General features: G+C 41.8%; 2 protein-coding genes across 7 annotated transcripts in view; both read left to right on the forward strand.

The window, feature by feature from the left end:
• dock8 (dedicator of cytokinesis 8) overlaps positions 1-4,227 on the forward strand; it is a 54,975-nt gene extending 50,748 nt beyond the window's left edge. For all 5 annotated transcript variants that reach the window (XM_080466970.1, XM_080466971.1, XM_080466972.1 and 2 more), the window contains 2 exons: positions 1,618-1,788; positions 2,757-4,227. In XM_080466970.1, the coding sequence (XP_080323096.1) occupies positions 1,618-1,788; positions 2,757-2,808 (223 nt within the window). In that variant the 3' untranslated portion in view covers positions 2,809-4,227. The remainder of the gene's footprint in view (positions 1-1,617; positions 1,789-2,756) is intronic.
• A 1,110-nt stretch (positions 4,228-5,337) lies between these two features.
• Positions 5,338-24,243, forward strand: part of aopep (aminopeptidase O (putative)) — a 77,803-nt gene continuing 58,897 nt past the window's right edge. Inside the window, exons 1-7 of one of the 2 annotated variants that reach the window (XM_080466976.1) lie at positions 5,338-5,416; positions 7,227-7,280; positions 7,814-8,547; positions 8,968-9,137; positions 10,272-10,518; positions 11,369-11,579; positions 12,702-12,823. In XM_080466976.1, the coding sequence (XP_080323102.1) occupies positions 7,850-8,547; positions 8,968-9,137; positions 10,272-10,518; positions 11,369-11,579; positions 12,702-12,823 (1,448 nt within the window). In that variant the 5' untranslated portion in view covers positions 5,338-5,416; positions 7,227-7,280; positions 7,814-7,849. Of the gene's footprint in view, positions 5,417-7,226; positions 7,281-7,813; positions 8,548-8,967; positions 9,138-10,271; positions 10,519-11,365; positions 11,580-12,701; positions 12,824-24,243 lie in introns of those variants that run through there. The other variant, XM_080466975.1, reaches the window with a different exon arrangement.

Consider the following 24,243-nt stretch of genomic DNA (forward strand, 5'->3'; position numbering starts at 1 on the left):
GGGTGGCTGCGGCCACGGACGCTGAACCCCCAAACTGCTCTCAGTGGAGGGACTGAGTGCCCGGCATGGCGGCCGCCTCCACTGGTGCATGAATGGGTGAATGTGACTGCCATTGTAAAGCACTTTGGGGGCTGTTAAATCAGTGGAAAAGCACTATAAAAGTGAACTCCATTTACCATTTAGGTGTGAATATGAGTGTGTGTGTGTTTGCCGCTCTGTGTTGGACTGGTGATCTGTCTGTGGCGCATCCTGTTATCGCTAAAAATCAGCTGGGATGAACTTCAGCTGATTACAACTCTGCATCGGATGACGCGGCGCAGACGTCAGGGACAGTAGTCGGGCCTGAGCTTAAAGGCAGACATATTCAAAGAAGTTGTTAAAAAAAAAATGTTTTGTTCGGCAACAAAAAAGAATCTTACAACAAGCATTGGTTTGAGCTGATAGATTTAAGTATTATTTTTGTAATTTAGGTATTGAAAGACAGTTATAGACGATGTAAATGCCACATGTCTGCGAGGCAAAATCTGAAAATTCCCTCCAAAAATCAAGGAAAACTCCATGTAATGTGTTGAATTTTTAAATCTGTTGCACAGACTCCTGACATTCCTGAGCTACAGAGTGTGAGAAGAGCTTGCTTGATTATTTGATCGACAGGCGTCTGAGCCTGCCATAAGCTTTTAGGTGTTGCTGCTGTCAAGTCTCACCTTTCCTCTATACTGGTCTGGATTATTTATGTTCTGTGGATTATTAAGAAGACGAGACAGAGCTTCTGTAAGCCTGTTCAATAAATGTGTTTCAAATACAAAAAAAATGTGGTCAATCTATCATCAGGGAAGAGATCTTCATAGAGCAAATCCAAGGACTCATTTTAAACATTTGAAGTCATTATATTGTGACTCTAGTCTAGATAAAGCCCGTTTAATATATGTCAGATGGATAGATAAACCGTGGAGAGAAAAAGCTACATGGAATATTTTTATCTGTTTTAATGACTTTGGAAATCTGTTAGTCTTTAGAACGGGTACAAATGCTCTTCGCCTTGTGTATTCTCTGTTGGCTGTTTCATGACCTTGCTGTTTTCAAGTGACTTCATTAAAAGCTAAGAGATAAACTCAGACATGTGTTTGCAATCATCCCCCTCGTTCTGATTTCCTGCAGACAGCTTTGTGTTGTTGGCCATTATGCTCGCCGTTATGAAGTAGAGTGGTGAGGCGGCATATTTCCCCTCAGATTATAGTTCGGCTCAGACTCTTTGGTGCTTCTCTTTATAATACACCATTAGTGTGTTTCGAGCACCCGAGGGAAATGTGGGATTTTTATTTGTTGTCATTTTTTTGATTTAAAGCTTCACTTCAACAGCTTCTCCAGCCGCATGTTGAAATAACCTTTGTTGGCCATTTAGTCTAGGTCACATTTAAGTACTGTACTCGGTGTATGGGAGTTCCCTGCCGGCGAATTCAAAAATCGAATCATTTAGAGCTAAGGTATTCACCGGACTAAAATCAATGTCAAGTAGCAACTGGATAGCGTTGGCTTCGAGAGCAGATTACGGCATCAGAAAAACACTGTCCAGTTTTCATCTTGGACAAACTGGTGGTCTCCTCTCTTGTCTTGTAGGTGCGGTGAAGCAGTGGAGAAGAACAAGCACCTGATCACATCGGACCAGAAAGAGTACCAGCAGGAGCTGAAAAAGAACTACAACCGCCTGAGAGAGAGCCTGAGGCCGATGTTGGAGAGAAAGATTCCCGAGCTCTATAAACCCATCATCAGGCCGCGGCTTGAGAACAGGTGAAGAACGATGGCCGGCCGAATAGCTGATACTGCGTTGACGAGTGAGGCGCAGCTAAGAAAGCACAAATCATTGATCTCTTTTGTCGCGTTGAATGATTGCTCAACCAAAAGGAAGGTACAGACAAACAGCTGATTAGAGATCCGCTCATGTCACCTCGACAAATATTGATTGCTGAACCAGCACCACATTACACACACACACAAGGGCCGAATTGCGGATATGTATGAATGAATACTGATGGTAATTTTGATTGACAATATTAATGATGAACCTAATTAGTTTATCTATTTAACGGCGCATAACATTTGGTTTAAAGAGAATACTCATCCATTTCCGAGCTTTTTCACTGGGTAGAGTTCAGATTATTAGCCTTTTCTCAATGAAATGATCTTTTATGTTGGTTCGAACTCGCAGCAAAAATAACTCGGGAACACTTTCTAAGAGTTGTGATACATGAAAGTGTCATAAATTAAACAGCAATAAGGTAACAAACCGTAACGGACACAGAATATGCATAGATGTCTAGTCGTCCCCTCCGGCTTACTGACAGTGAGTTATTGACTCACACTGTGGACTTGGGTGGTTTTTACACCGGATGCCCCTCTTGCCACAGGAGGTATTTTGGCTCCTCCACTTTAGGTCAATACTTAACCAAATGTGTCATCAGTTGGGTAAAAAGTTGGATAAAATGCAAATTATTTACCAGCTTAGTTTTAATTAGCTTGATACAAGTTGTGGAAACCTTGATTGTGTGCCTTCAAGAGGCGACGCAGGAGCTAATGAGTTAAATTGCATTGCACAGTCCTCTGATGTAAATTAGTCATTTGTCAGTAAATATGCTTTCAAAATAGAAGGTTCAGTTTGTAAAGCAGTTATTGAAGTTTCTCTGCCGTGAGCTCTTTCATTGTCATACCTTTTCTTTTTTTCTGTCCTTCACTCTTCCTCTGTCCTTTGTCTCCCGCAGGGATTCTTTCAAACGTCTAAGTTTCCGCCGAGCTCAGGAGGAAAACTCCTGAGACGCCAGAACTTGCCTGAGTGAGAGCACTATGGAGAATGAAAGCGAGGCCGTTGCTCAACCTGCGCGAAGAAAAGAAAGAATAAGATAGAAAAGAGGGGTGGGAAATAAAAAGGAGACTGCTGGTGATACTCTTGCACACTGCTGTGCTGGAGTAGTACATTGTGTCCACAGTGGAAGACTCGCAGCTTCTCAAGTACCCAGCAGTTTGTAATAAAGTCAGGCTGCACATCCACTTTCAAGACGGCCCAGCTGTTTGTAACAAGAGGCAAAAGAAGAGCGTGAGCACGTGAAAAGCAAAGTGTAGCTTATTGAGCATTTCACTGTAAAAACTTCCAATACGGTGGCTTTGTCATGTTTTTTTTTGATAACTTCAAGTCCTAATAATGCTGCAAACTTTTCCTGTGGGCCGGTAAAGAAGCTGATGTACTGGCCCAGCACTTGTATGGGTGCCAATACTTTTTGTGTCCTACATGTGAATATGTATGTAAATGTTTCGGTGGATATGTGTTTATTTAGATACAGTCTGGAGTAACAACATTTTGGTGCCATACTGAAGTCACTCTGTACTCGGCGATGATAAATTATTCTGCAATGTGCTTAAAGGGCCTCTGAAATTCCACTCTGGGCGTCTGTGCATGACCTGTGCCAGTTAGAGCAGAAAGAGTGGGGATGGATTTGTGCTCTGGAAAAATAGGTACAATTCCCTGTGTTAACCCCATTCATGTCTGAATACTGAAAACTATTGGCCATACAGTAATTTAACCATGGCGCTAAGAGAAGAGTTTAACTTTTAAAGGGTTATCTTATATGAAATCATGTAGATGGCACATAGAATCCACATTTTGTACAAAGTAGAGGTGTTACATCAGATAATTTCAAGAATGTTTACAGAGCTATGAAAAACTATTTTACAAAAAAAAAACTATTTTTCAGATAACTTCTATAATTGTATTAATTGGAAATAATAATCAGTGATCAGGTTTATGTTTATGTTCCAGTAGATTCAGTAAATAGAGAACATCCTACGAAATGCATAGTGCCAAATTTGATTCCTCCCTTATTTACTTGTCTGTTTTTTTGAAGTCACTCCACACGGCTGTGCTTTGCAAAGCAAATCCTGTTTTCCACATGTTTCAGAGTACATTCCCGGAGAGAGGCGCTATACTGCTTTGGAGTATTAAATAGCGAGGACCTGATTTTTATTAAATGCCTGTAAAACTGCTAATTTTGTTTGGTGTTATGTCACAGGACATGCTGTATCTCAGTAATGTAAACAGTGTGGCATTTCAATAATGGGTATTCATTTTACGTGCATTGTCACAGCTCGTTTGGATTTATTTTGCACTTTTCTAGGTACATTTGATATTTATTAGCTGTTTATTTTTTTAATGGCTTAATAAACTAAAATGGAGCAATACAGTTTGTGTATTGATTATTATGTATACCTATTTTTGAAACTCGAAAGTTGTTGCTATGAAGATATTGGGGGCATCTTACCACTCAAGAGTGCATTGATGTTGGACTTTTTTAGTGTTATATTAAACATGCAGATTTCACTCGTCCTGCATGTGATGCTGTTGAAAAATCTCAATAAAACTTAATATATGAACACTCAAAAATGTGTTTAATCAGTATTTTCAATGTGAAAATGATACAAAAAAAGGATATTCTCCCTAAAAAAGCTAGAGCCCTTACCAATTTTAAACACTGACTTAATATTTCAGGTAAGAGTAGAAAAAGTATTGCTTTTTCTCTGATGAAGTTGTCCTTACTTCAATGTCCCTATTGTTCATAGATTTTCTTTAATTTTTGTCTTTCTTCATTTGTCATTCTTGAAATACAGAGTTGGATATCTAATTACCGGTAGACCGAGTTAAACCATCTGTGGAAATGTCCACAACAAACATTTTTTTGGCCAACTTTGTACAGCTTTATTTTCCATGAATGGGTGCCAATAATTCTGTCCAGATTACATTTTATTTGTTCTTGTTGTTGTTGCAACTTTCCAGTGAGGCACATTGCACTGAATGTTTGATATTTATTCATTTATTTTATTTTAGACATATGACTTTTTGAAATGCAGTTCTTTTAGGGAGATATTACATGTTGTTTCTAAATAAAATCAAATAATATATAAAAGTGAAAAAAGTAGTAGGGAAGGTAAGGTGTAGATATTGATTAATATTGTGAAAATAGAGTTATCGAGGAAGAAGGTTGGTTGACAGTAAATTCGGTTTGAGTGTGCAACTCATTTACATTTCTTTAAACTACAAAATGTGCATTCACATAAAGTGTGAAGGATGGAGCTGAAAAACAGCTGAACTACTGAAGAAGCTCAAGAAAGAGAAATTTACGACAAAGTTAAAAAGCATCAATAATAGCTAAAAGGTATAAAGCAGCAGTAATAGTTTAAAAGGTATCGAAACACTGAGTCAAGCCGCAGTGAGTTGAAAGGAGGGAAACGGGCCACGCGAAGAACTACAATCTGCCTACAAACAATGTGACGTCATCACCGCGCGACCGCGCCATGACGAGGAGGCAGCACCTTCAGCAGGCGGCTCGATCCGTTCAGAACACGAGAAACAGACTGCATGTGATGTTCGGCGGTATGTAGGCAGATGTTTTGTAAACTATTGTCAAACACACGGTGAGCTGCAGTGAAGACGCTGACTTCTGCCGATGTGGAGTGTTTTTAATGCGGGTGCACAGTTGTTGTAAAGTTAGTCCCTCTGTTCAGTCTGGTCGTTGTAATCTACTGCAGCAAAGTTTCCATATCTTTGTACGTGTTATGCTACACATGTTATTACTCTCTGATCTGACTCACACATCCATGAACCAGAAATGAGTTGGGTGGTCAACCGTGCGTCCTGTGTGAGGACACTTGTGCTCACCTTTATTGATATGTTACTGACCTTTACTGACCATGGTAAATCTAGTGGAAGCAGCTCCACTCAGATATACAGTGACTCTGTCAGTGAGAACGTTTTTGAAAATGATAATGGTATTTAAATGGTTTTTGAAGCATTAATTCCCTCAAGTTGTATTATATAAATTGGCGTACCCTAATCGAATCAATAAAGAAAACTCTGTTCAGAACTGAACATTACTGGTGTTGATGAAGAATCTTTGGTTTACCAGATAGTATACATTTATGTCTGACTTCTGAGATAATTTCCATTGAGTCAGAATGTTTAGATCTGCTGCATAGAGTATCACTATTGCAAACATTGTTTAGAACCTTAGTGTGGTGGTGGGGATCTCCTGATGTGTGAAGGAGGAAAAACTCTGGTGAGAGAAATACTTTTTCCTTAGATTTTCTAAGAAGAAATCATAAGAATTAATAGGTGAAGGCTATAATCATTAAGTATTTTATCACAACACATTTTTAGAACTGAAGTTATTGTAAGTATTATGGGGATAGATTATAATATAAGCTTGTGTGGAAAACATATGTGTACCACAGTTACAGAATTGTTATAAACACTGTAACAGAAGAAGAGTTGCAATTTTTACTGCTTATGTATACCAACTGCCATTAACAAACAAATAACAGGAGATCAGACATTCAACCAATAAGTACGACATTGTGTATCAAACAGTGTGTGGAGTCATAACGTGGTTTAAACTCTGGGAGGGCAGGATCACCCTTCCACCTGGTGAATACCTTTGGGTCGATGGTGATATTTTATGGTCACGTAGCCCCAATTCATGTCACTTCAATCACTGTCCCAGGCCAGAACCAAAATTGGTATAAAATGTTTGAGATTTATATTTTAACTTTAATGAGAGATATTGTGGTTTTATTTTGATTTTTTTGCTATTGTTATAGATAGAATTCTTTTTTTTGTCTGTTCCCATGATATTGCCAGTACATTCCTGCACTAAAATAGCTCTGGATTTTTTTCCGGATGTAAATTGTATACATGACTTTGTTTTGTCCAGCTTTATTCAAGATCTGAGCCGAAGCTAAATAGAAGGCCTGCCATTTTAAAAGCTCTCATATACACCAGGATGGCTTCGAAGCATTGAAGACAGTTAGCTGGCACCACGGTAGGTGCTTTCCTCTGCTAATAATCCTTAATTAACATCAATCAAAATGGGATCATGAAATGTATTTCCTGGTTTGAAAAGACTTCTCGAGGGAACATGTGGTGGCTGACACTGAAGTTTGAGGTGAGCAGTCAGACGCTGCCAGATTTTTACTTACGGTAATTATAGTGACAGGCAGAATGTTCTCATTGACAGAGGTGAGCACCTCAGCCCACAAAAAAACTTTGGAAGATGACCTAATAGTTTTGTCAAAAACACATTCGGTGAGTCACAGCACTGAAGGGCTATACAACTCCTGTCTGAGGGACCCACTGACCTGCATGGTTTGAATGTCTCACTGCTCCAACACACTTTTTTTTTTTTCAGATGAATGAGCTGGGATCAGGCACAGCTTCTTCGTGACCCAGTCATTTAAAACAGGTGTGTTTGACTCCACTGGACAGAAGTTTAAAACACAATATGGACATTCACAATATTCATATTGCCAAACTGCATGATGTCTCCATGCACTATACAATCAATCAACACATCTCAACATACTTGGCCATGCAGATGATGCCCTCCTCTTCTATATTTGTGTTGAATACGGATTGTATTTCACTTTATTTTTTCAACAGTACATCATACCAGGTTGCAACAGGCCAGAAATCAGAAGCACAAGAATCAAGTTAAATGACTAAAGACAACAAAATCATAACTGCTCTCCTGTTAAAATGCTAGAGGGAACTACAGGCCCGCTTGTCATTGAAAAATAAAAATAAAGTGATGCAGTTGCATTTAGTTAACATTGGGTCCAAGAAAAGGAAAGCACTGTTATGTATACTGTTTATTTATGCCAAGTTATATCACTATATTCAACATGAACACATATTCCAACTAATGTGCATCTCTTATGGGAAGTGAAAAAACAAAAGTGAATTGATTTTTTCTTCTTTTTTTTTTGGCTCTTTTAGTGTGACCTATCCACTCTTCATCTCCAGCCGTGTGACATGGAGCCAGATGCGCTCCTAAAACCTGAAACAGATGACCTTCCTCTCCGGGCTAACACTAACCACATGCTTGTCAGGCACTATGTGCTTGACCTAACAGTTCATTTTGACCGCAGGGTCATCAGTGGTAGCATCGTCCTGTTCCTGGAGGCTTGCGTTGGAGTGAAGACTAAAGCGGATGATGACATTGGGGCAGATGAAGCTGCGGAGGCTGGAGGGAGTCGGCATGGACTCGTGTCTGAGACTGCAGCTGACAAAGACATTATTCAAGCTTCACATTTTTGGCAAAACACCAGTGATGGTGATTTCACTTTGGTGCTGGACTGTTGTGACATTGATGTGACAAAGGTGGAAGAGGTTGACATCAGTTCTGTGTCCGCCACATCAGACCTCCACTCAGAGATTGCATCTGATAGGTCAGCTATCATTGCAGGGAATCCACAAGCAGCCTTTATTCAGAAGCTTATCTCCATGCCCGCTGACCAGTGGAAGCAGCAGCACCAGTTGTTCTTACTGTGTAGCCGAGCTCCTGCCGCTCAAGATGGCAGCTCGCTGCATTTCCAAAGAGATCCGTGGAGTCTGCAAGTAAGAAAGACGGGCGTGGCTACCCCTCAGGACTTCCCTCGAGCGGTCAGAATCTGCTATGAGACGAAACCTACAGGAGGCTCGGTGAGGTGGACAGAAGACCAGGACAAGAGGTTTGTCACGGCATGTAGAGTAAATCACTCGGACGGTCTCATAAAGCAGTGGATTAGCTGTAGACTTCCTCTTGTCGATTTTATAGCTGGCAACTTGCAGCACATCTGCTTTGATTTTCGCTGCTCGAGTTACAGTGTAATATTTTGAGCTTGCCATGCAAGAATAGAATAATACTCATTCATTAATTCACAAAAACACACCTCAGGCCATTGTATTCTGTACTGTGTGTGTGTGTGTGTGTGTGTGCGTGTGTGTGTGTGTGTGTGTGTGTGTGTGTGTGTGTGTGTGTGTGTGTGTGTGTGTGTGTGTGTGTGTGTGTGTGTGTGCATGCGTGTGTGCCTGTGTGCGTCTGTCTTCAGTAAAGCCTTTGAGTGCTGAAATGAGGATTGTTTATAGTTTACCATTGTTTACCCTTCCAGGGTGTGTGTTTACACTGCCGGTTCTCCCATCAACAACCGAGCCCTGTTCCCTTGCCAGGAGCCGCCTGTTGCCATGTCAACATGGCAGGCAACAGTGCGGGCCCCCAGCGAGTGTGTGGTTTTGATGAGTGGGGAGGAGCAGGCTGTACCTATTGAGGACGGGGACACACGTAAGCTGTCGCGAAGCTTTGATTCATTCTTAGTAGTAATCAGTCAATTTTATTGTGGTACTCAAAATGACTATATAGTTACTGTTGTTTTTGTTTAGCAGACAATGCCCTCTGGCTCCCGACCCATGATTAGCATACTGCTATTTGTTTAAAGTTTGAAGCACACTTTGGCAATTTGTAAGTAGTACATCAATTAAAGGTGTCGTAAGTAGCTGTTATTGAGGTTAATCCAGTAAATTTGTTAATATTTGACTCAATTTAACAAAGCATAGATTGTTTAAATAACTTTTTTTTTAATTTATTTTCTTACATAGAGAAACCCAGTGGTAGTTTAAATGAAAAAAGAGACCTGTGTTCAACTCCAAAACCATTTTGTTGAAAGCAGTGAGGACAAAAGATGTAAGTAGACTAAGCAGCTTACTTTTGGCTTTCCAGATTGATCGTTCTTTTTGGTTTGAAGGAGAGTGGGAAATCGTGCAAGGAAAACAAGAAGTTAGTGCGATTTGGAATTTACACAGATAATCATTTGAATAAACACTCGAGGAGATAAAACCACTCCGAGCCTGGAGAACTGTTTGTGCGCGCTCTGATAAAACGGTGGAGGTGGACACGGGTAAAAAGTACTTGCATTCGTGCTATTTTTATCATTACTGGGAGCTAAACCTTGCTGTTGAAATCTAGTCCTGCTACAAAACAACCTAGTTTCTGCTTGACTCATCCCTCAACCTTTAAAGACTCTTTTCATTACACATCTATGATGATTTCCGCATTGCGTTGACATTTGTATCCACAAAGGACCAATCACAACCCAATGTCTCAGATGAGGGATGATTGAGTAATTTCCCCCTTGTTTAGTCAGAAGAATCCTATCCAGTCATATACAATGCAGCCGTGCAGTTTGAGATACATATGTTTGATATATTTTTGGCAGAAGTATCTTTCTCTGCTGATTGGTGATAGCACAGGACCAAATCTAAGAGTCAGGCTCAATAGCGCAGTAAAATGAAAAGCCAATCCTGTTCAGATTCTTTCTCCGTTTCTCACTTCCTGCTCTCTGTCTGTCTTCAGAACTGATTATTACTCTTCTGTCTTTTACATTTTCTGTCGTTTTTTTCCCCTTTATTTACTTTGCAGACTTTTTAATATGGAATTACTACGTCACTATGGCCATGCCTGCGTCCACATTGACTCTGGCGGTGGGCCACTGGCATCAAGTCACAGCAGAAATTCCCTCAACTGTGGAAAGACGGGAGAAGGACAATACAGACTGTGGTGACATGGCCAAACCCAGGACTGGAAGTGGAGAACGGGCTGAGGTTGTGTCTGGACTTGGCAACTCCACTGGTGAAGCTGTAAAGTTCTCTTCACTCCCGACTGGCAGGTACTTTATTATTTTTCCTAAGTTTTCCTCTTGTAAGACATCCTCCTCTCCGAGACTGTTATTAACCTGAGTCTGGACCTTCTACATTCCAGACTAAGACCGTTTTTTTTTCAGCCGTCCAAAAAAGAATACAGGTGAAGTCAGGCTAATGGAAAAGAGTGCAACCACTCATTGAGCTTTTTTCGACAAATACATTAAATCTTCCTTGACAGTACGGTAGGTTCAGTGCAGCATACATTTTTATGGAGGTACATCATATAAAGAGTAGTTTGGGCCTGTTTAAATGGAGGGTTTACGGAGGGCAGGGCATGGCTGGGCCAGGATCTCCCTCTTTACTGGGCAGCAGGTTGGCAGATCTGCCAGTGGTTTCCAGTAATCCTCCTCCTCCTCTTCCCCCTCCTCCTCCTCCTCCTCCTCCTCCCCTCATGGTTTTCCTTCAGCCGCAGTCCAGCCATAGCCTGCTGCAGGCCCCATGAATCTCCAACTACAAGGAAGGCCTTTATTTTCAGTGAATGGCTGGAAGAAAACTACTTGGCTGCCGCTCGAAGCCTTTGGGACGGCTCTGATGCTGAGGATGAAGTTCAGGCTGGATATTGGATTAAAGTGAATGAGATTGCATGTCAAACCCATAGATATTTTTGGGATGGTTGTGGTTTACTTTCCTGATGTATATGTTCCACATGTCCATTGGTTTTCACTTTCATGCTATGTGCAGGGAGATGGTACTCATTGTACCGACTGTTGTTCCTCAGCTCCAGTTCGGTGTCTTATTTAAACAAGAAAATAAATTGAATTGTTGTTATTAACCTTGGATTAAACTTTTCTTCCCTGTTTCAATGTACCTCAGCAGAGACTGGACCACCCGCTCAGATTCTACATTCTGCTGCTCTTCCCTTGAGGCCGACGGGCTCTCTGCAGCTGATTATTCAGGCATGGTATATGACGGCATCTACTGTTGCCATGGCGACTACCCTTGCCGATTTACCATGCGGTCGGCCTGGACCCAGCGGGTGATTCCACACCGTGTGTTCAGCCCCGTCTGCCTGCTCGAGAAGGCCCAGGTGGGATTTTGACGAGGAGCCACCGAGACTTGAGCTGATTAGATTTTATATGATTAAAAGGGCCAGTTAGCATCACTTAATGCTTATGTCACTGTGCCAGGGGTTCTCTGCTGGCATTTCTCAGCAGAGTGGGAAAAGTGTGAAGCTGAATCACCATAAGGGCTTTTTAAAAAAATTTTTAAACATTGCCAATACTCATATACATTTCTTTCTTCAATAATTGTAAAAAAGGTCAAAGTGAAATGGGAAACCAACACCTGTTAGGTCTCACATTCATTACAGACACGTTTGACTCACAGTACTGCCCCACAGCAAGAATATCCCAGAATCTGAACAACAGCTTGGAGTTTGCATGTTCTTCCTGTGTATAGATATTCTCTGGGTGATCCACTTTACTCCCGCAGTCCAAAAACACGAGTTCCAGCTCAGCTGATGACTGAATGTGAGGCACTTTGTCGTTGTCTTTGCCCGGAGGACTGATCAACAAGGATGCACCCAGCCTGCGCCCATAGACAGCTGTGGTTGGCTTCAGCCGTCATATCGCCACCTTGAATTGAATAAGCTACTTCAAGGGGGAATAAAGTAGTGCAGTTAGTTTACTAGTTACTGAGAATGAAAAAATGTTTCTGGTTACTTGAGTGTTCCTTCTATTTTTTTTTTTTTTTGTCTTAATAATGTCCATTTGGCTGTGTTATTGTAATGTTACTGTGACACATCTGCTTTTGCTGTCAGTGAAGTGGGGGCCAGTCTTGCGACTTATTCACTTATAAAGTTCAGTTGGAGTCAGTCTGAAGAAGAGGCTTTATGAATGTGAATGCTCGCAGGTCAATCACATGGTTTTATAGCAACGCTGCTCATCAGTATCAATAGGGGGCCATGACGTTTAGGTTTTTTGTTCGGGGTTGGATTACTTTATTTGTACTATTAGTTACATTTTATTTGTATTGAGTCACACAGCACTGGACAATTGGTGGTTTCCTATAGGCTAAGAGGACAAAAGGGCAATCTGTAGCAATTTGTAACAAAGATTTAGAAAAAGAAATAATGATAGTATCAATAAAATCCAATTCAATAAATTGCATAATTTTCTTCATCATTCTGACTGATGTGATGTTTTTGCAGATTGTCCTCAGGCTGTTACCCCGATGCTTGGACGCAGCCCACACCGTTTTAGGGGTTCACCCTTTTCCCCGCCTTGATGTTGTTATCGTCCCTGCAGGGTTCTCCAGTCTGGGCATGGCCAGGTAACGACGCTTGAGTTCTTTGTAAGATGGTCAAAAGAGCAGATTCACACATCTGTTAGTTCAAAAGTCTCACTCAACAGCTTTGAGAGGATTTCTGCATGTTTAATGATGCAGGAAATGGCAAAACGGCAGAGTTGTTTGTCTTCAGCCGACATAAACAACTCCCTCGTTGTGTGATGGGCTCCAAACTCCTGCAAACACATGCGCACTCACACATATTTAAACAACCCCCCGCTGCTACTGAGCTGTACAGTATGTATGTAGTGTGAATTTTCACTCATCAGTATGCTAACTCTACAAGATGCCCTGTGACATGCATCACTATGCGTCACGCATTAAGATTGCAGCAAAAATCACTTGTGTAGTTACTGTGTATTTACATCTAATAAGTCATTCTCTAGTATATAATTTTATTCCACATGTCTCTTCTTGTACATATCCTAGACTCCTTTTCTAGGTGTTTCTATATTTTTTTTATATCTTCTACTGCTCTCTCTTGTTGGTGGATGGAAGGAATGCATAGTGAGAGTGGCATCGCATAATACAACTCCCTGTTTCACTGCACACAAGACGGGAAGCGCTAAACCATAAATTCATGGCAAAACCAATAACATTAAACCACAGATTTATTTTTTTTTTGACTTAATTTGTTGCCCTCTTGAGTGCAGCAGAAACAACTTGTCAACAGAGCACTCATATTACTTTTTAAAGTGGATGTTGCAGACTGTTTGCTTTTTCATACATTCAGCAGATGCTGAACTGCATCAGACTGACTTTATATAGAGTTGTGTTTATAGCCACCTGATGAACGTACACTCCGGGTCCAATATCCCCTCTGCTGTTTCCTCCGTTTGGGCCTTCACCAGTCTTGAGGGAAATATCGGGCTCATAACTGTTAAATGTTTCAGTGTGTTCACCAGCTATTAACAAAATTGTTTGCTGATTGCGGCTTGGTAGTTTGTGTACAGAGACTTCTTTAGAGCTTTGCGGACTTAAAGCAGCTGTCTGTTGCATCTGGACACAATGCCGACGACGAAAGCCGTGAGAGTCAACCCAAATAGCCACCTTGCTGGCCACAAAACCAAAGCAATAAGCAGGAAAATACAGAGAGTCCTTCGCGAGGGGAATGGCTGGGGTCACACTTATCTCTTAGGTTATTGCCGCAAATAAGTGAAACAAATTGGAATGATTTGAGCTGTTGATGCACCACACTGTGAGGATTGGGTGTTGCATTAACATTGGTTGCGGTGTCGCTATTTTTTAGGCAAAAATGTAAAAAGTGTTTGTTTTTTCGAATCTTTATTTTTTTTAAATTTTCTAGATAAGCATTTTAGGGATGCATGATTAATGGCATACTCCCTATTTCCAAACTCCCCCACTCTGTCTCAATCTGTTCTGCGGACGTCCTCCACATCTGAATTCTTTCTGAATTAAAGACCTCACTCCCTTTTTAACTTTGTTCAGTCACTTGTTATCGCTCCTCTTTTCTCAAAATAACTGCTTTACAAATCTGCCTGTGGGACTGCTCTTCTGTGGTATTTACAACTGAGGTTGTTATTCAGCCTCAAAAGTAATACGTACCAGCTGAAGCAACACTAGATTAAAGCCAAACAAGGTGAACACTGAGAAAAGATGGCAGATGGACAATGACAGAATTTTCAGTCATTGTCTGGAATGTTTTTACGTTTTTCGATTCCCTTCCTTCTTCCATCCTGTGTCAGAAACGTACCACCTCTCTTTTGCCTACTCTACGTTTGCCATCCCATACAGCTCTTTATTCAATGCTTTGCTCTTTTTTTGTATCACTTCTAATTGACTTTCAATATATCTCTTAACTTATTCACACTTCTCGTTTTTTGGTCTCATAAAGTTGATTCTCTCATTTAAATCAGTCAGTCTTTTTTTTATTTTTTTTAAACCCGAAGGCCCCTGAACTCTAACCCCAAACCCTGACCCCTGTGATGAGGTGGCTCCTCCTCTTTCGGCACAGCTCCAGTGATGTCTGTGTTTCAATAGGGAGTTCAGTTATATCTACTTTTAAAAGGTTCTTAAGGTGGTCTTTATCCATTCTGCTACACGCTAGACTAGTGTATATTTGCGTATGTCTGTCTGTGTGCAGCTTTAGCGGCGGTCTAAAAGCAAATGGGTGGGTGTAAAGCTACAGGATGACAGATTTACAGTTGCACGCACTGTAGATAATTCTCTGCTATGAATTCCTTTTCACCCTCACCCTGTCTGATGGTGCTCACTCCCCATTTCCCCACATACAGTATATCCTCCATTAATTATCTCCCTTTCTTATTTTCTGCCACTGGACAGTCCAACTTTTGTTGCCTGTGTTTCTCTCTTTTTTCATTTCCTCATTTTTAGTTTCTATTTTTGATTTCAGTATGTTCGTCCATCCTCAAATCGCCTTTCAACACCCTTCTCTGTTTGTTTCCCCTCTAATGTGTGGTTGGTCATGCTTTGGTGTGGCCTCCGTTGCTCCACTTTAGAGTTAATGTCTCTGGAAGTCATGTTTTATTTATTTATTTATGTCTCTGATATAGTTCTTACAGGTGGCATATGGTATCCCTGTAGATAGAACTGAAAGCAGCCGGTAGCCATATGAATTAACCATCAATGTCTGGCTTTTTTTCAAAATTGTGCTGATAAAGTAAACTGATTAGGGTGGTCGGTAAACATCCCGGTGTCTGCGGTCTGCAAACCACCGTCTCTCCTTCTCCCTGTCTGTTTTTCTCCTCCACACCCCCATTGGCCTCTCCAGAGAAAAGTGCCCCAGACAGGATATGAGCTCATACCTGAATATGTATTCTGGGTGAAAATCTGACGTTAGAGCCAAGAGTGGTCTCAGTCCGAGGTATTTTTAACAGCAGGGTGACGAAAGGGTCATAGCATAGACCTCATTCTCAGCTTTGCATATTTATTTAGTTGCTTCATCCAAAATTGAAGTTGTTTTTTGATGCCTGACCGACCTCTGTCTGATATTTGATATATTTGTCCCCCTGATGCACCTATTTTAAACGGACATCAGGTCTGACACAGAGCCTGTGCTGCTGTGGTTGTCTCCGGGATGTTTTCTCTCACTCTGGAGTATTGCTCCGAGGCACTTATCTGCTTTCCCCTGCCTGCTTCGTCCTCAGTTAGCTGCAGATGACAGAGAAGAGATTTAGGGCCTTCATTAAGCTTGAGACAGCACCTGCACCGACTCCCTATAAAACGCTGCACGGTTCTCAACCCCCGTGTCAACTCACCGCACCCTCCCCTCAACGCTGCTGGTTCGGCCCTGGATGCATCTGCACTAAACCACAGGGTTGCGCCAATATGAAGGCTGTGAGGTCAAACCAAAATGGAAGTCTAGATTGAGATGGAGATGAGAGACAGACAAAGTTGGGTAAAGGCGGGGTTCACAACAGGCCAGCGGACCCCCAGGATGTGGGAGAGGATGTGTGGATTATTCCCAGCAACAAAAGCCATTAGTCTCTGGAAGGACTTCAGAGACTGGCGCTATTTAATCTAGAGATTGGGAGGTATGTGGGCCCCAGCCGCTGGGATCAAGCCAACCGCAGTTTTTTGTGCAGTGCCCCAGTGGAAACAGCAGGGGTGAAGGGGCTCTGAGCTGGGGAGCAGCGGCAAGGAGGCATAAAGCTGCTGTAGTCTAATACGCAGAGGAGAGAGTGGAGGAGAAAAATAGGAGGAATCACAATGGTGTGAAGTTTTCTACGCGGCGGTCGGACAGGGAGGGCAGGAAACTGAAGATTAAGAAGTCAAGTAAGGGCACGTCTAAATTCAAGGGCTACGCCACGTACACTGTACACCCACATGGCTTTCACATTTCACACGCACATACACACAGCGGCACAAAGGGGAGCCAGACTTGCAAATTTGTGCCTTCCAGGGTACGAAGATGGTTAGCATTTCATAGGATTTAACATAACCAATTTTATTTAATTTTATAATACAATGTGTGCAACAACCTGCAACATAATCCTCATGTTTTTTGGGGTTTCAAGAGTTCTTCAGCAGAGTCCAAGTGATTAGTGTGTACAAGCCTCATAATCACGTCTTTTTCTCTGCTTCTTATTGTCCTTCTGCTGAGAGATTAAAATGGAGAAGCACTGAAGCGTTTCCCCTTCCCATGGTATTAGTAAAACATTTAAGACACCCGGGAGTCGATAAAGCACAGGAAGAAAAACACAATATAGTTAAAAATTAATAGAGGATGAAGGATGAATGGGTGATCATGTGTAGTGGTGGGGATTCCCTAAAAGTCGATTCCGCTGGTATGTAAAGCCTTTTTTTCTCCCTGCATGATTACAAAACATGGAAATGATGTAAACTGAAGCTTCAAAGATAATCAATCTTTTTGGACTTGTTGCAGTCGGACCGTTCACAGTCTGTGTGTGAACGCACATTTCTGTCTGGGTTTTTTTTTTTTCAACATTTCTCTCTTCTTATTTTCAATTGAATGAGTAATCTGGCCATCCCATCTCAACCACGTCATTTGGTTGTGACTGGGAGTGACAGGAAGGGCACGGCGTTTCCTCCCGCTCTTTGAAGCGGAGGTCCATGTATCCCACAGTGGCAGCTGGACTTGCTGCACTAATCTGAGGTCATCATGTTTGCGGTGCGCCCCGATGTCCGACGTCCCCGAGGGTGCGGTGCTTTCCCCGCAAGTGTTGAAATGGACTTTTCAGTCATAGTGTGGGTGTTGTTTGGCTTCGCCGTGGACAGGCAAATTCCTGTGCTTGAATTTGTTAAAATGTACTTATTGTTCAAAAAGTGTTGTGTGGTTATGTGTTTTTTTTTTTGTAATGATATGACGTCAGAGAAATGTCACACAGATCATTTGTCAGGGGGCTGCTAATGGTAAAAAATCAATGTGCCAATCACTGTGAAAACTGCTGGCTGGTTTTCTTTGTGGAAGTTGACGACTGTCGCTCTTCTCTTGATGGCACGCGCTGATAAACCTGCACACATACATATGCAAACATTTGTCTCTCAGCATGTCTCATTGCACTTTTATTTCCTTGATTGTCACTGTTTCTCAAGCGTCTTGAAAACATGTTTATTGGCAAAGTGGCCCGCATAATTTTTTCCCCCGGTATCAAACTTCCCATCCTGCTGTTTCTGTTCATTCATTTCATGCTCCTCTCGCTCCAGTGGGAGTGGCTGGCGGAGAACTACGGAGAGAAAAAAGGGGTGAAGTAGTAAAACTGCTAGTTCCACTTGCAGTACAGCCAAACTGGGCAGCCATATAACTGTCACTGACTCAGCTAAAAATTATGACGGATATATAACTCTTGACCTCTGTAAATGGCACTGGAGGATTTTCAGGCTGACTTCAGTTGATTGCATTGTTTGTTTATGGGCTACCAGGAAGTTACATTGGTCATTGGTCCCTGTTGGTAGGAAGTAAGGAGCTGGAGGACCGGTGGGAGGTAGTACCCTGCAGGATAATCCCCCGCTGCCCCGGAGCTCTTTATTGAGCCACCTGAGCTGTTTCACATCTTTTTCATGGATAAATGGTTTCGCATGTTTTAACCGAGAAGAACTCACATTCTTCATTTGACTGGCAACCCTTTCTTAACTCTTACAACCTGACAGATTTTTTTTTTTATTAAAAATAATGTTATCTCCCCATCTTTTTGCAATGACAATTATGTTAGTTGGTTGTATTATTGTGGACTGATAGCTTGTTTTGGCAAAACGTTAATTTACATAGTCAACATTTTCTATTAACAAGTCAGCTTATTTCTTTTAATTACCGGTAGTTGGGGAATCCGTCTCAAAATAGACTCAAACTGTAAACATGGTTAACAATTATTGGAAATGAACAATCATTTTGAAAGGTCTGCAAATTGATGTTCACAAAATAATTATCAGAAACTGATGTTTTTTAGGACCGATCACTCATAAGAGATCATTAACTTTTAATGAGAGGCATCACTAATGTTGCGGTGTGACATATGAAATAAAAATCAGAGCACAAAATACAAAAATGAAACATTTCACTTGTTGCTCTGTCCCAATTTCCTGCTTTGGTCACTCTCACCTTGATCTCAGTAATTCCTCATCACTTTGTGACCTCCCCTGCCTCCTCTTTCAGCTGCGCCTCTCCCTTTCTTTTTGTCCCTCTTCTCTTCATTTCTTTCCCAATCTTCCCACTCTGTGTCCTTCCCTGTTCCTTCAAATGTCTCGGTGGATTTCTTGCCTTTCTGCTCTCCTCTCCAGTTTGATCTGCAAAGTAACCCTAGAAGTGTGTGACACAGACCTGCTCTTTCAGGAGGCTGTTGGGGGACTCGGCTGGAGGGGGGCAGGATGTGGGGGGGTCGGATTTTCTGGCACAGAAGACAGCTGTTAATCAAATAGTCAAGGATGAGGTGTTTCTTTCTTCCCACCTTGAGTGGATCTCCCATTCGTCTACACACACACAAAAGGGCCCGGGGAGGTGAAAAGACAGCTCTGCATGCCTGCACCTGGACAGAAGAAGAGGGAGTATCTGGTGCATGCTTTCAAAGTGATTGCAAGTAGTTAAGAGTTTTAGGTGAGCTTAATTAGTTGGGTTTTCTTTCTACGTTCTCCTCATTGGTCTCCCCGCTTCTAGTTGAATACACACAGGATTGCTCTAAACACCAATAGAGGTTTCCTCCACTATCCATCCCGTCGTCTTTCTTTTCTCTTTTTATTGGTCAGACCATTGTGAACACTCTTAATGAAGATAACAGGGGACAGTTTAATAAGTGCTGTGTTATTGCAGAAGCATTCCTTTGGAGTTATTTGGGGCCTCTCAACTTTCCTTCTCTCTCTCTCTTTCTCTCCAGTTTAAGGTGACACTACAGTATCTTCAAATAATGGAATACTTGTTTAAAATATAGACATATCTCTACAGAAGCAGTTGCTCAACTGAACAATTTAGTTCTGATATAATATGGAATAATATATATTATTCTGATCAATTCCTTGGATGTACAATGTGAGCAGACTTGCTCACAACTGTCACTACTGTCATACAGTGTATGACGTACGTGTACGTATGTATGTGCCATGTTTTCTCACATCGTAAGAAGTCAATGAGTGATGACGTGCGGCTTCTGAACAGCCCTCATATGAGAACCTGCTGGCAACAGCTGGCATATCGTACTACATTTAACAGTAACACAGACACTCTGTGCCATAACTCTGGATTAGAGGCTGTGGCAAGACAGGCTTGTCACCGCACGCCCATTCGGCTAACTAATGGATGAGTCCAGAGGACCCATTCCCTGGAGTGATGGATGTGTCCATTGTATGGCGTAGGGGACGCTGCTGCTGATCTTGGCGTGTATCCTGGGGCGTGTGTGTGATAGTGGAAGCTGAAGGCTGGAGGGTAATTTCATTTGTCTGTGCAAAGCCAGACAGTTTAATGTCCGTGGGACCTCTGTGCTGAACCGACCAAATGAGACATTTGGAACAAAATGCTGTGAAATGCTCTCTGGTAATGCTTCTGATGTCGGGGTTTGCTTTTAGCCTCAGGGAAGCAGCTTTGCTCTAAGCTGGCCTTACCAGTTGCTTTTGCGGCGGTAGGCTGTTTTATTTTCTGTGTGGCTCTGTGCTTGGCAGTACCTCTTTTTCATGCAATTCATCTGTCAGTTTAATTCAGACAGAAATATTGTTTGTATACTTCAGTGAATGTATAGAAAGTATCCTGATGTCTTTGCTCATTTTCCCCCCAAAATTTGCAGTCCCCTAACGGGACAATTTTCATTCAAATCTATCTTGCTTTTTCAGATCAGATGGATTGGCTCTGAATCTTTAGACATTTATTGATCTCTGACAAGTCTCTTCTCTGTGACTCAGCCACTCGCTTCACCATTGCGCATTTTAGTTAAATATCTCTAGAGGTTGAAATAGTTGCTGATTACCAGATGTCCTAATAAGTTGCATTTGTACAGCAGGAACTTTCCCGAGTACTGGGAATCGTCGGAGGAAGTTTGAGCTTTTCAACTTCTGGAGCTGGAGGGTCTAAATTTGCTGATTGAGTTATTTCTGTTTTGAGGATGTATGTATGAAAGCTTCTGAAACTTTAGAGGTGAAGTCTGCAATACTGTCACCACTGTGTCACTATTGTGATACAGCGGTCACCTTGAGGGGAGAAAGGTGGACTTGGATTGGAAGTTTGCAGGTTTGATTCCCACAGCAGACAGGTCACCAATGTGGTTTCCTAAGCAAGAACCCTTGATCTGCATCATCACATTATGTGGTTGGACCTTTGCAAACTAGAATTAGGATGGGTCATTGGTGAAAAAGGAATTTCCCCAAAGGGATTATTAAAGTAAGTTTAGTTTAGTGAGTTTGAACATCGATCAAATGGAGATCTCAAACATTCCCGATGTTTTGTATCCACCTTGCTAATAGAGCTCTTGTTGTCTGAATCACCATGATTGTAGTGTAATAAAGCATTATCAACGCGTTCTCAAGTTGATCCTCCTCCATGTTCAGTTTATCCAATGAGGATCCAACATCATCGTTGTATGACAGCTCTTACATCGTTGCTCTATGACTTTGGTCTTGTTCTCATCACAACTTCTGGATTGGAGGTGTAATGCATTTACATTGATTCCTTTTTCCGACATAATCAGCCTGATTTACTTAATTTCCCAAACCTTCAGGTAAAGGTAGAAGCGACAATGACCACATGAGCCTTTTTTGGCTTAATCAGTTTTGATTCTGCCTGAATCATATATTATCTAATCATAACCAATGAAAACTTCAAGTAACATTTGCATCTATGTCATTCATGTGCTTTCTCCTTCCAGAGCTGCACACAACATGAATTCACTTTCATTTCTGCAGATCTCTGTGTCTTCCATTGATCATTGTTCCCCAAAACACATGACATCATAAAAACACATTGGCTTGCTCTAAAGAGAAAATCCTGTATGTTGCTTCAGGTTATATTTTTTATTATCATTAAATGTTATAAAAAAATGACCATGTGATAACATCCCTACAATACTTTGTACCATGGTAGTCAACTACTTGTTTGTGCACTTGTGTGCTGTTTAAACAGTAATTTATGTCTCCTTCACTTTTGGTGTTTAGAAAAAGTATGTGGTGATACTATAGGTGCAGAATGTTTTTTTGGTATTCAGACCGGGAAATACAGACAAGCTGGGAAAGTGCAAACTGACAGGATTTTGTGTTTTCATTGTTGTTATCAAGCTTCTTATCAGCATTGAACTTCACAGTCACATATTTGAGCTTCATTCCTTCTTATGTTCACACATATTGATTGTTTTTCTCACAGGTTGTAATTTGGTTGTTTTGGGTTGGCTATGCATGCCATTATCGCATAATTCTGTTATATGTGCATTGTGTAAATGGATTGTTAAAACGCATTTTTATCAAGGCTTTTAACCGGCACGGTTATATATCAGCTTCAGGGTTTTTGTCTGACAGACAGGCAGCCCGTTTAGGTGGCAGCCTGAAACCTCTGTGCAGAAGACAGCTCTGCTCACAGGCTAATTTCACTTCGATCTCGCCTTCATCCATCTTTCCATTCTGTCAAACACTTCTTATATAGCCTCGTACCACTGTGTCGTCTCACTTTCCATCTCTTCACTGTCTCATTCTCTCACATTATGTAAGAAAGAAATTATAATCCTGTGAAACAGATTTGTTCTGTCTTTTGCATTGATGGAAGCCAGAAGAGGGCTCTGAGTGCTCTCTGATGAGTGATGGGCTCTGCATGCAAATAGCTGCAGCGATGCAAGAATGTGGGTTATGACACATAAATGTCATGTCAACATCTCCTCGAGGCTGTCTGAGGCTTTTTTTCTAGTCAGATGCACGAACAATCCTCTGTGCTACCTCTCAATAAAACAATGTGCTTTTCTTTTAAGAGGATCTCATTGAGCTGTGTGTACAGGACAGCGTTACTTCAGCAGCAATTTTGTTTTTGCATCTTAGGGTAGATACATATTCATATTCACACGTGTTCTTTTCTTTCCACCACCTGTAGCTTGTTAGCACACCTCCTGTAAGTGTCAGTGCTTCCCTGAGGTGTCATTTATTAACATATCTTGTCGTTTGCTCTCTGGTATGTTCGCAGCGAGTCAGCATTGAGCCACTAAAACATTTTTGCTTGTACAGACAAACAAGTGTCCATGTGACACGCACGCACGGACGAACGCACGCACGCACACAAGCAAGAGCATTCCTATGGCTTGACATCAGTTTTTGGGCTCGGTACTAAACAAGGAACAAACTGCACCGTGGATAGTTATACTGTTTAGAGGGATGAATCAGACATCTGCTATCGTTTTCCAGCTGATACGCATTTAAAGTAGATTTACTGAAAGTATGTGAGTGTGTGTGGATGTGCATGTCTGCGCCTGTGATGTTGTACTGATGTACGTGGGTATGTTGTCGTGCCTGCCCGTTATACACTTATTGTGTCTTCGTGTATGTTTGTTTGTGTACATTTGCATTATTGACTTCATCAGGTCGTGAACTGATCTGACCCCAGTTCCTCACTCAGATTTTTAAATCCACGTGTCAAGAAGAATCCTTTACACGTTTTCAGTCGCAAGACCACATTTCTTTGTCCCGCGCATTTCTGGGGCTCGTTTATTCCAGACTTACAGAGCGTTGCAACCTCCATGATGCTGATAACCTCTGATGTCGTCTCCGCAATTTATTTGCAGGATCTGATGCAATGAAGTGTATGTGGGTGGGGCGGCCCTCTGGGGGCCTCAGCCCGGCCTCTGTTCATGTGATCAGGCCCTACATGGAGTGGCATTTGGCCTGGCCCTGTGGGGCCCCGTCTGAGAGCAGGGGGGCTGATCTGCAGCCAGCCAGGAATGCCAGACATTTGAAGTCAGACTTGTTAAAAAAGAACGAAGGCTGGTAGGAGTTTGGTCAAATAGGCCCCTGTGTCTAAAATAGACCACAAACTCTGTCCGAGAGGGAGGAAAAGCCAGACAAAGCTTCTTCCCGTCGGCCGACATGAGGAAAGGCCCTTTAACCTTTGCTTGAATCGAGAAGAAATTTTGTTTTCTGTTGTCTGTGTGGTTTTCTTCTCCTCAAACTCCGAGTCTGTCAATGTGTCTTACCAGTGTTTGCATGTTTCTGTACGAGTATGCAGTCAAGTGTGCATTGTGTGAAATTTCACCAGCAATGCTGAAACAGTGTCTGTGTCACACCGGTTCAGTAGTTCAACAGCGATCACACCAGAGAGTGACGACATTGCACACGAGCACGGAGCCAAAGTTCTCGCACTTGAGTGACAGATGACAGCAGGCTGTCGTCTCTGTTCTCTTCTGGCTTTGTCTTTATTCATTGATATATATCGAATGATCATTTCACTCACTTTCTCAAGTCTTTTGTCTCTGTCTTCTCACTTAGTTTTTTTTTTTGCCAGTCACCTTTTCTGTGTT

The sequence above is a fragment of the Lipophrys pholis genome, assembly GCF_963383615.2.
Source record: "Lipophrys pholis genome assembly, chromosome: 7".
Lineage (NCBI taxonomy): Eukaryota > Metazoa > Chordata > Actinopteri > Blenniiformes > Blenniidae > Lipophrys > Lipophrys pholis.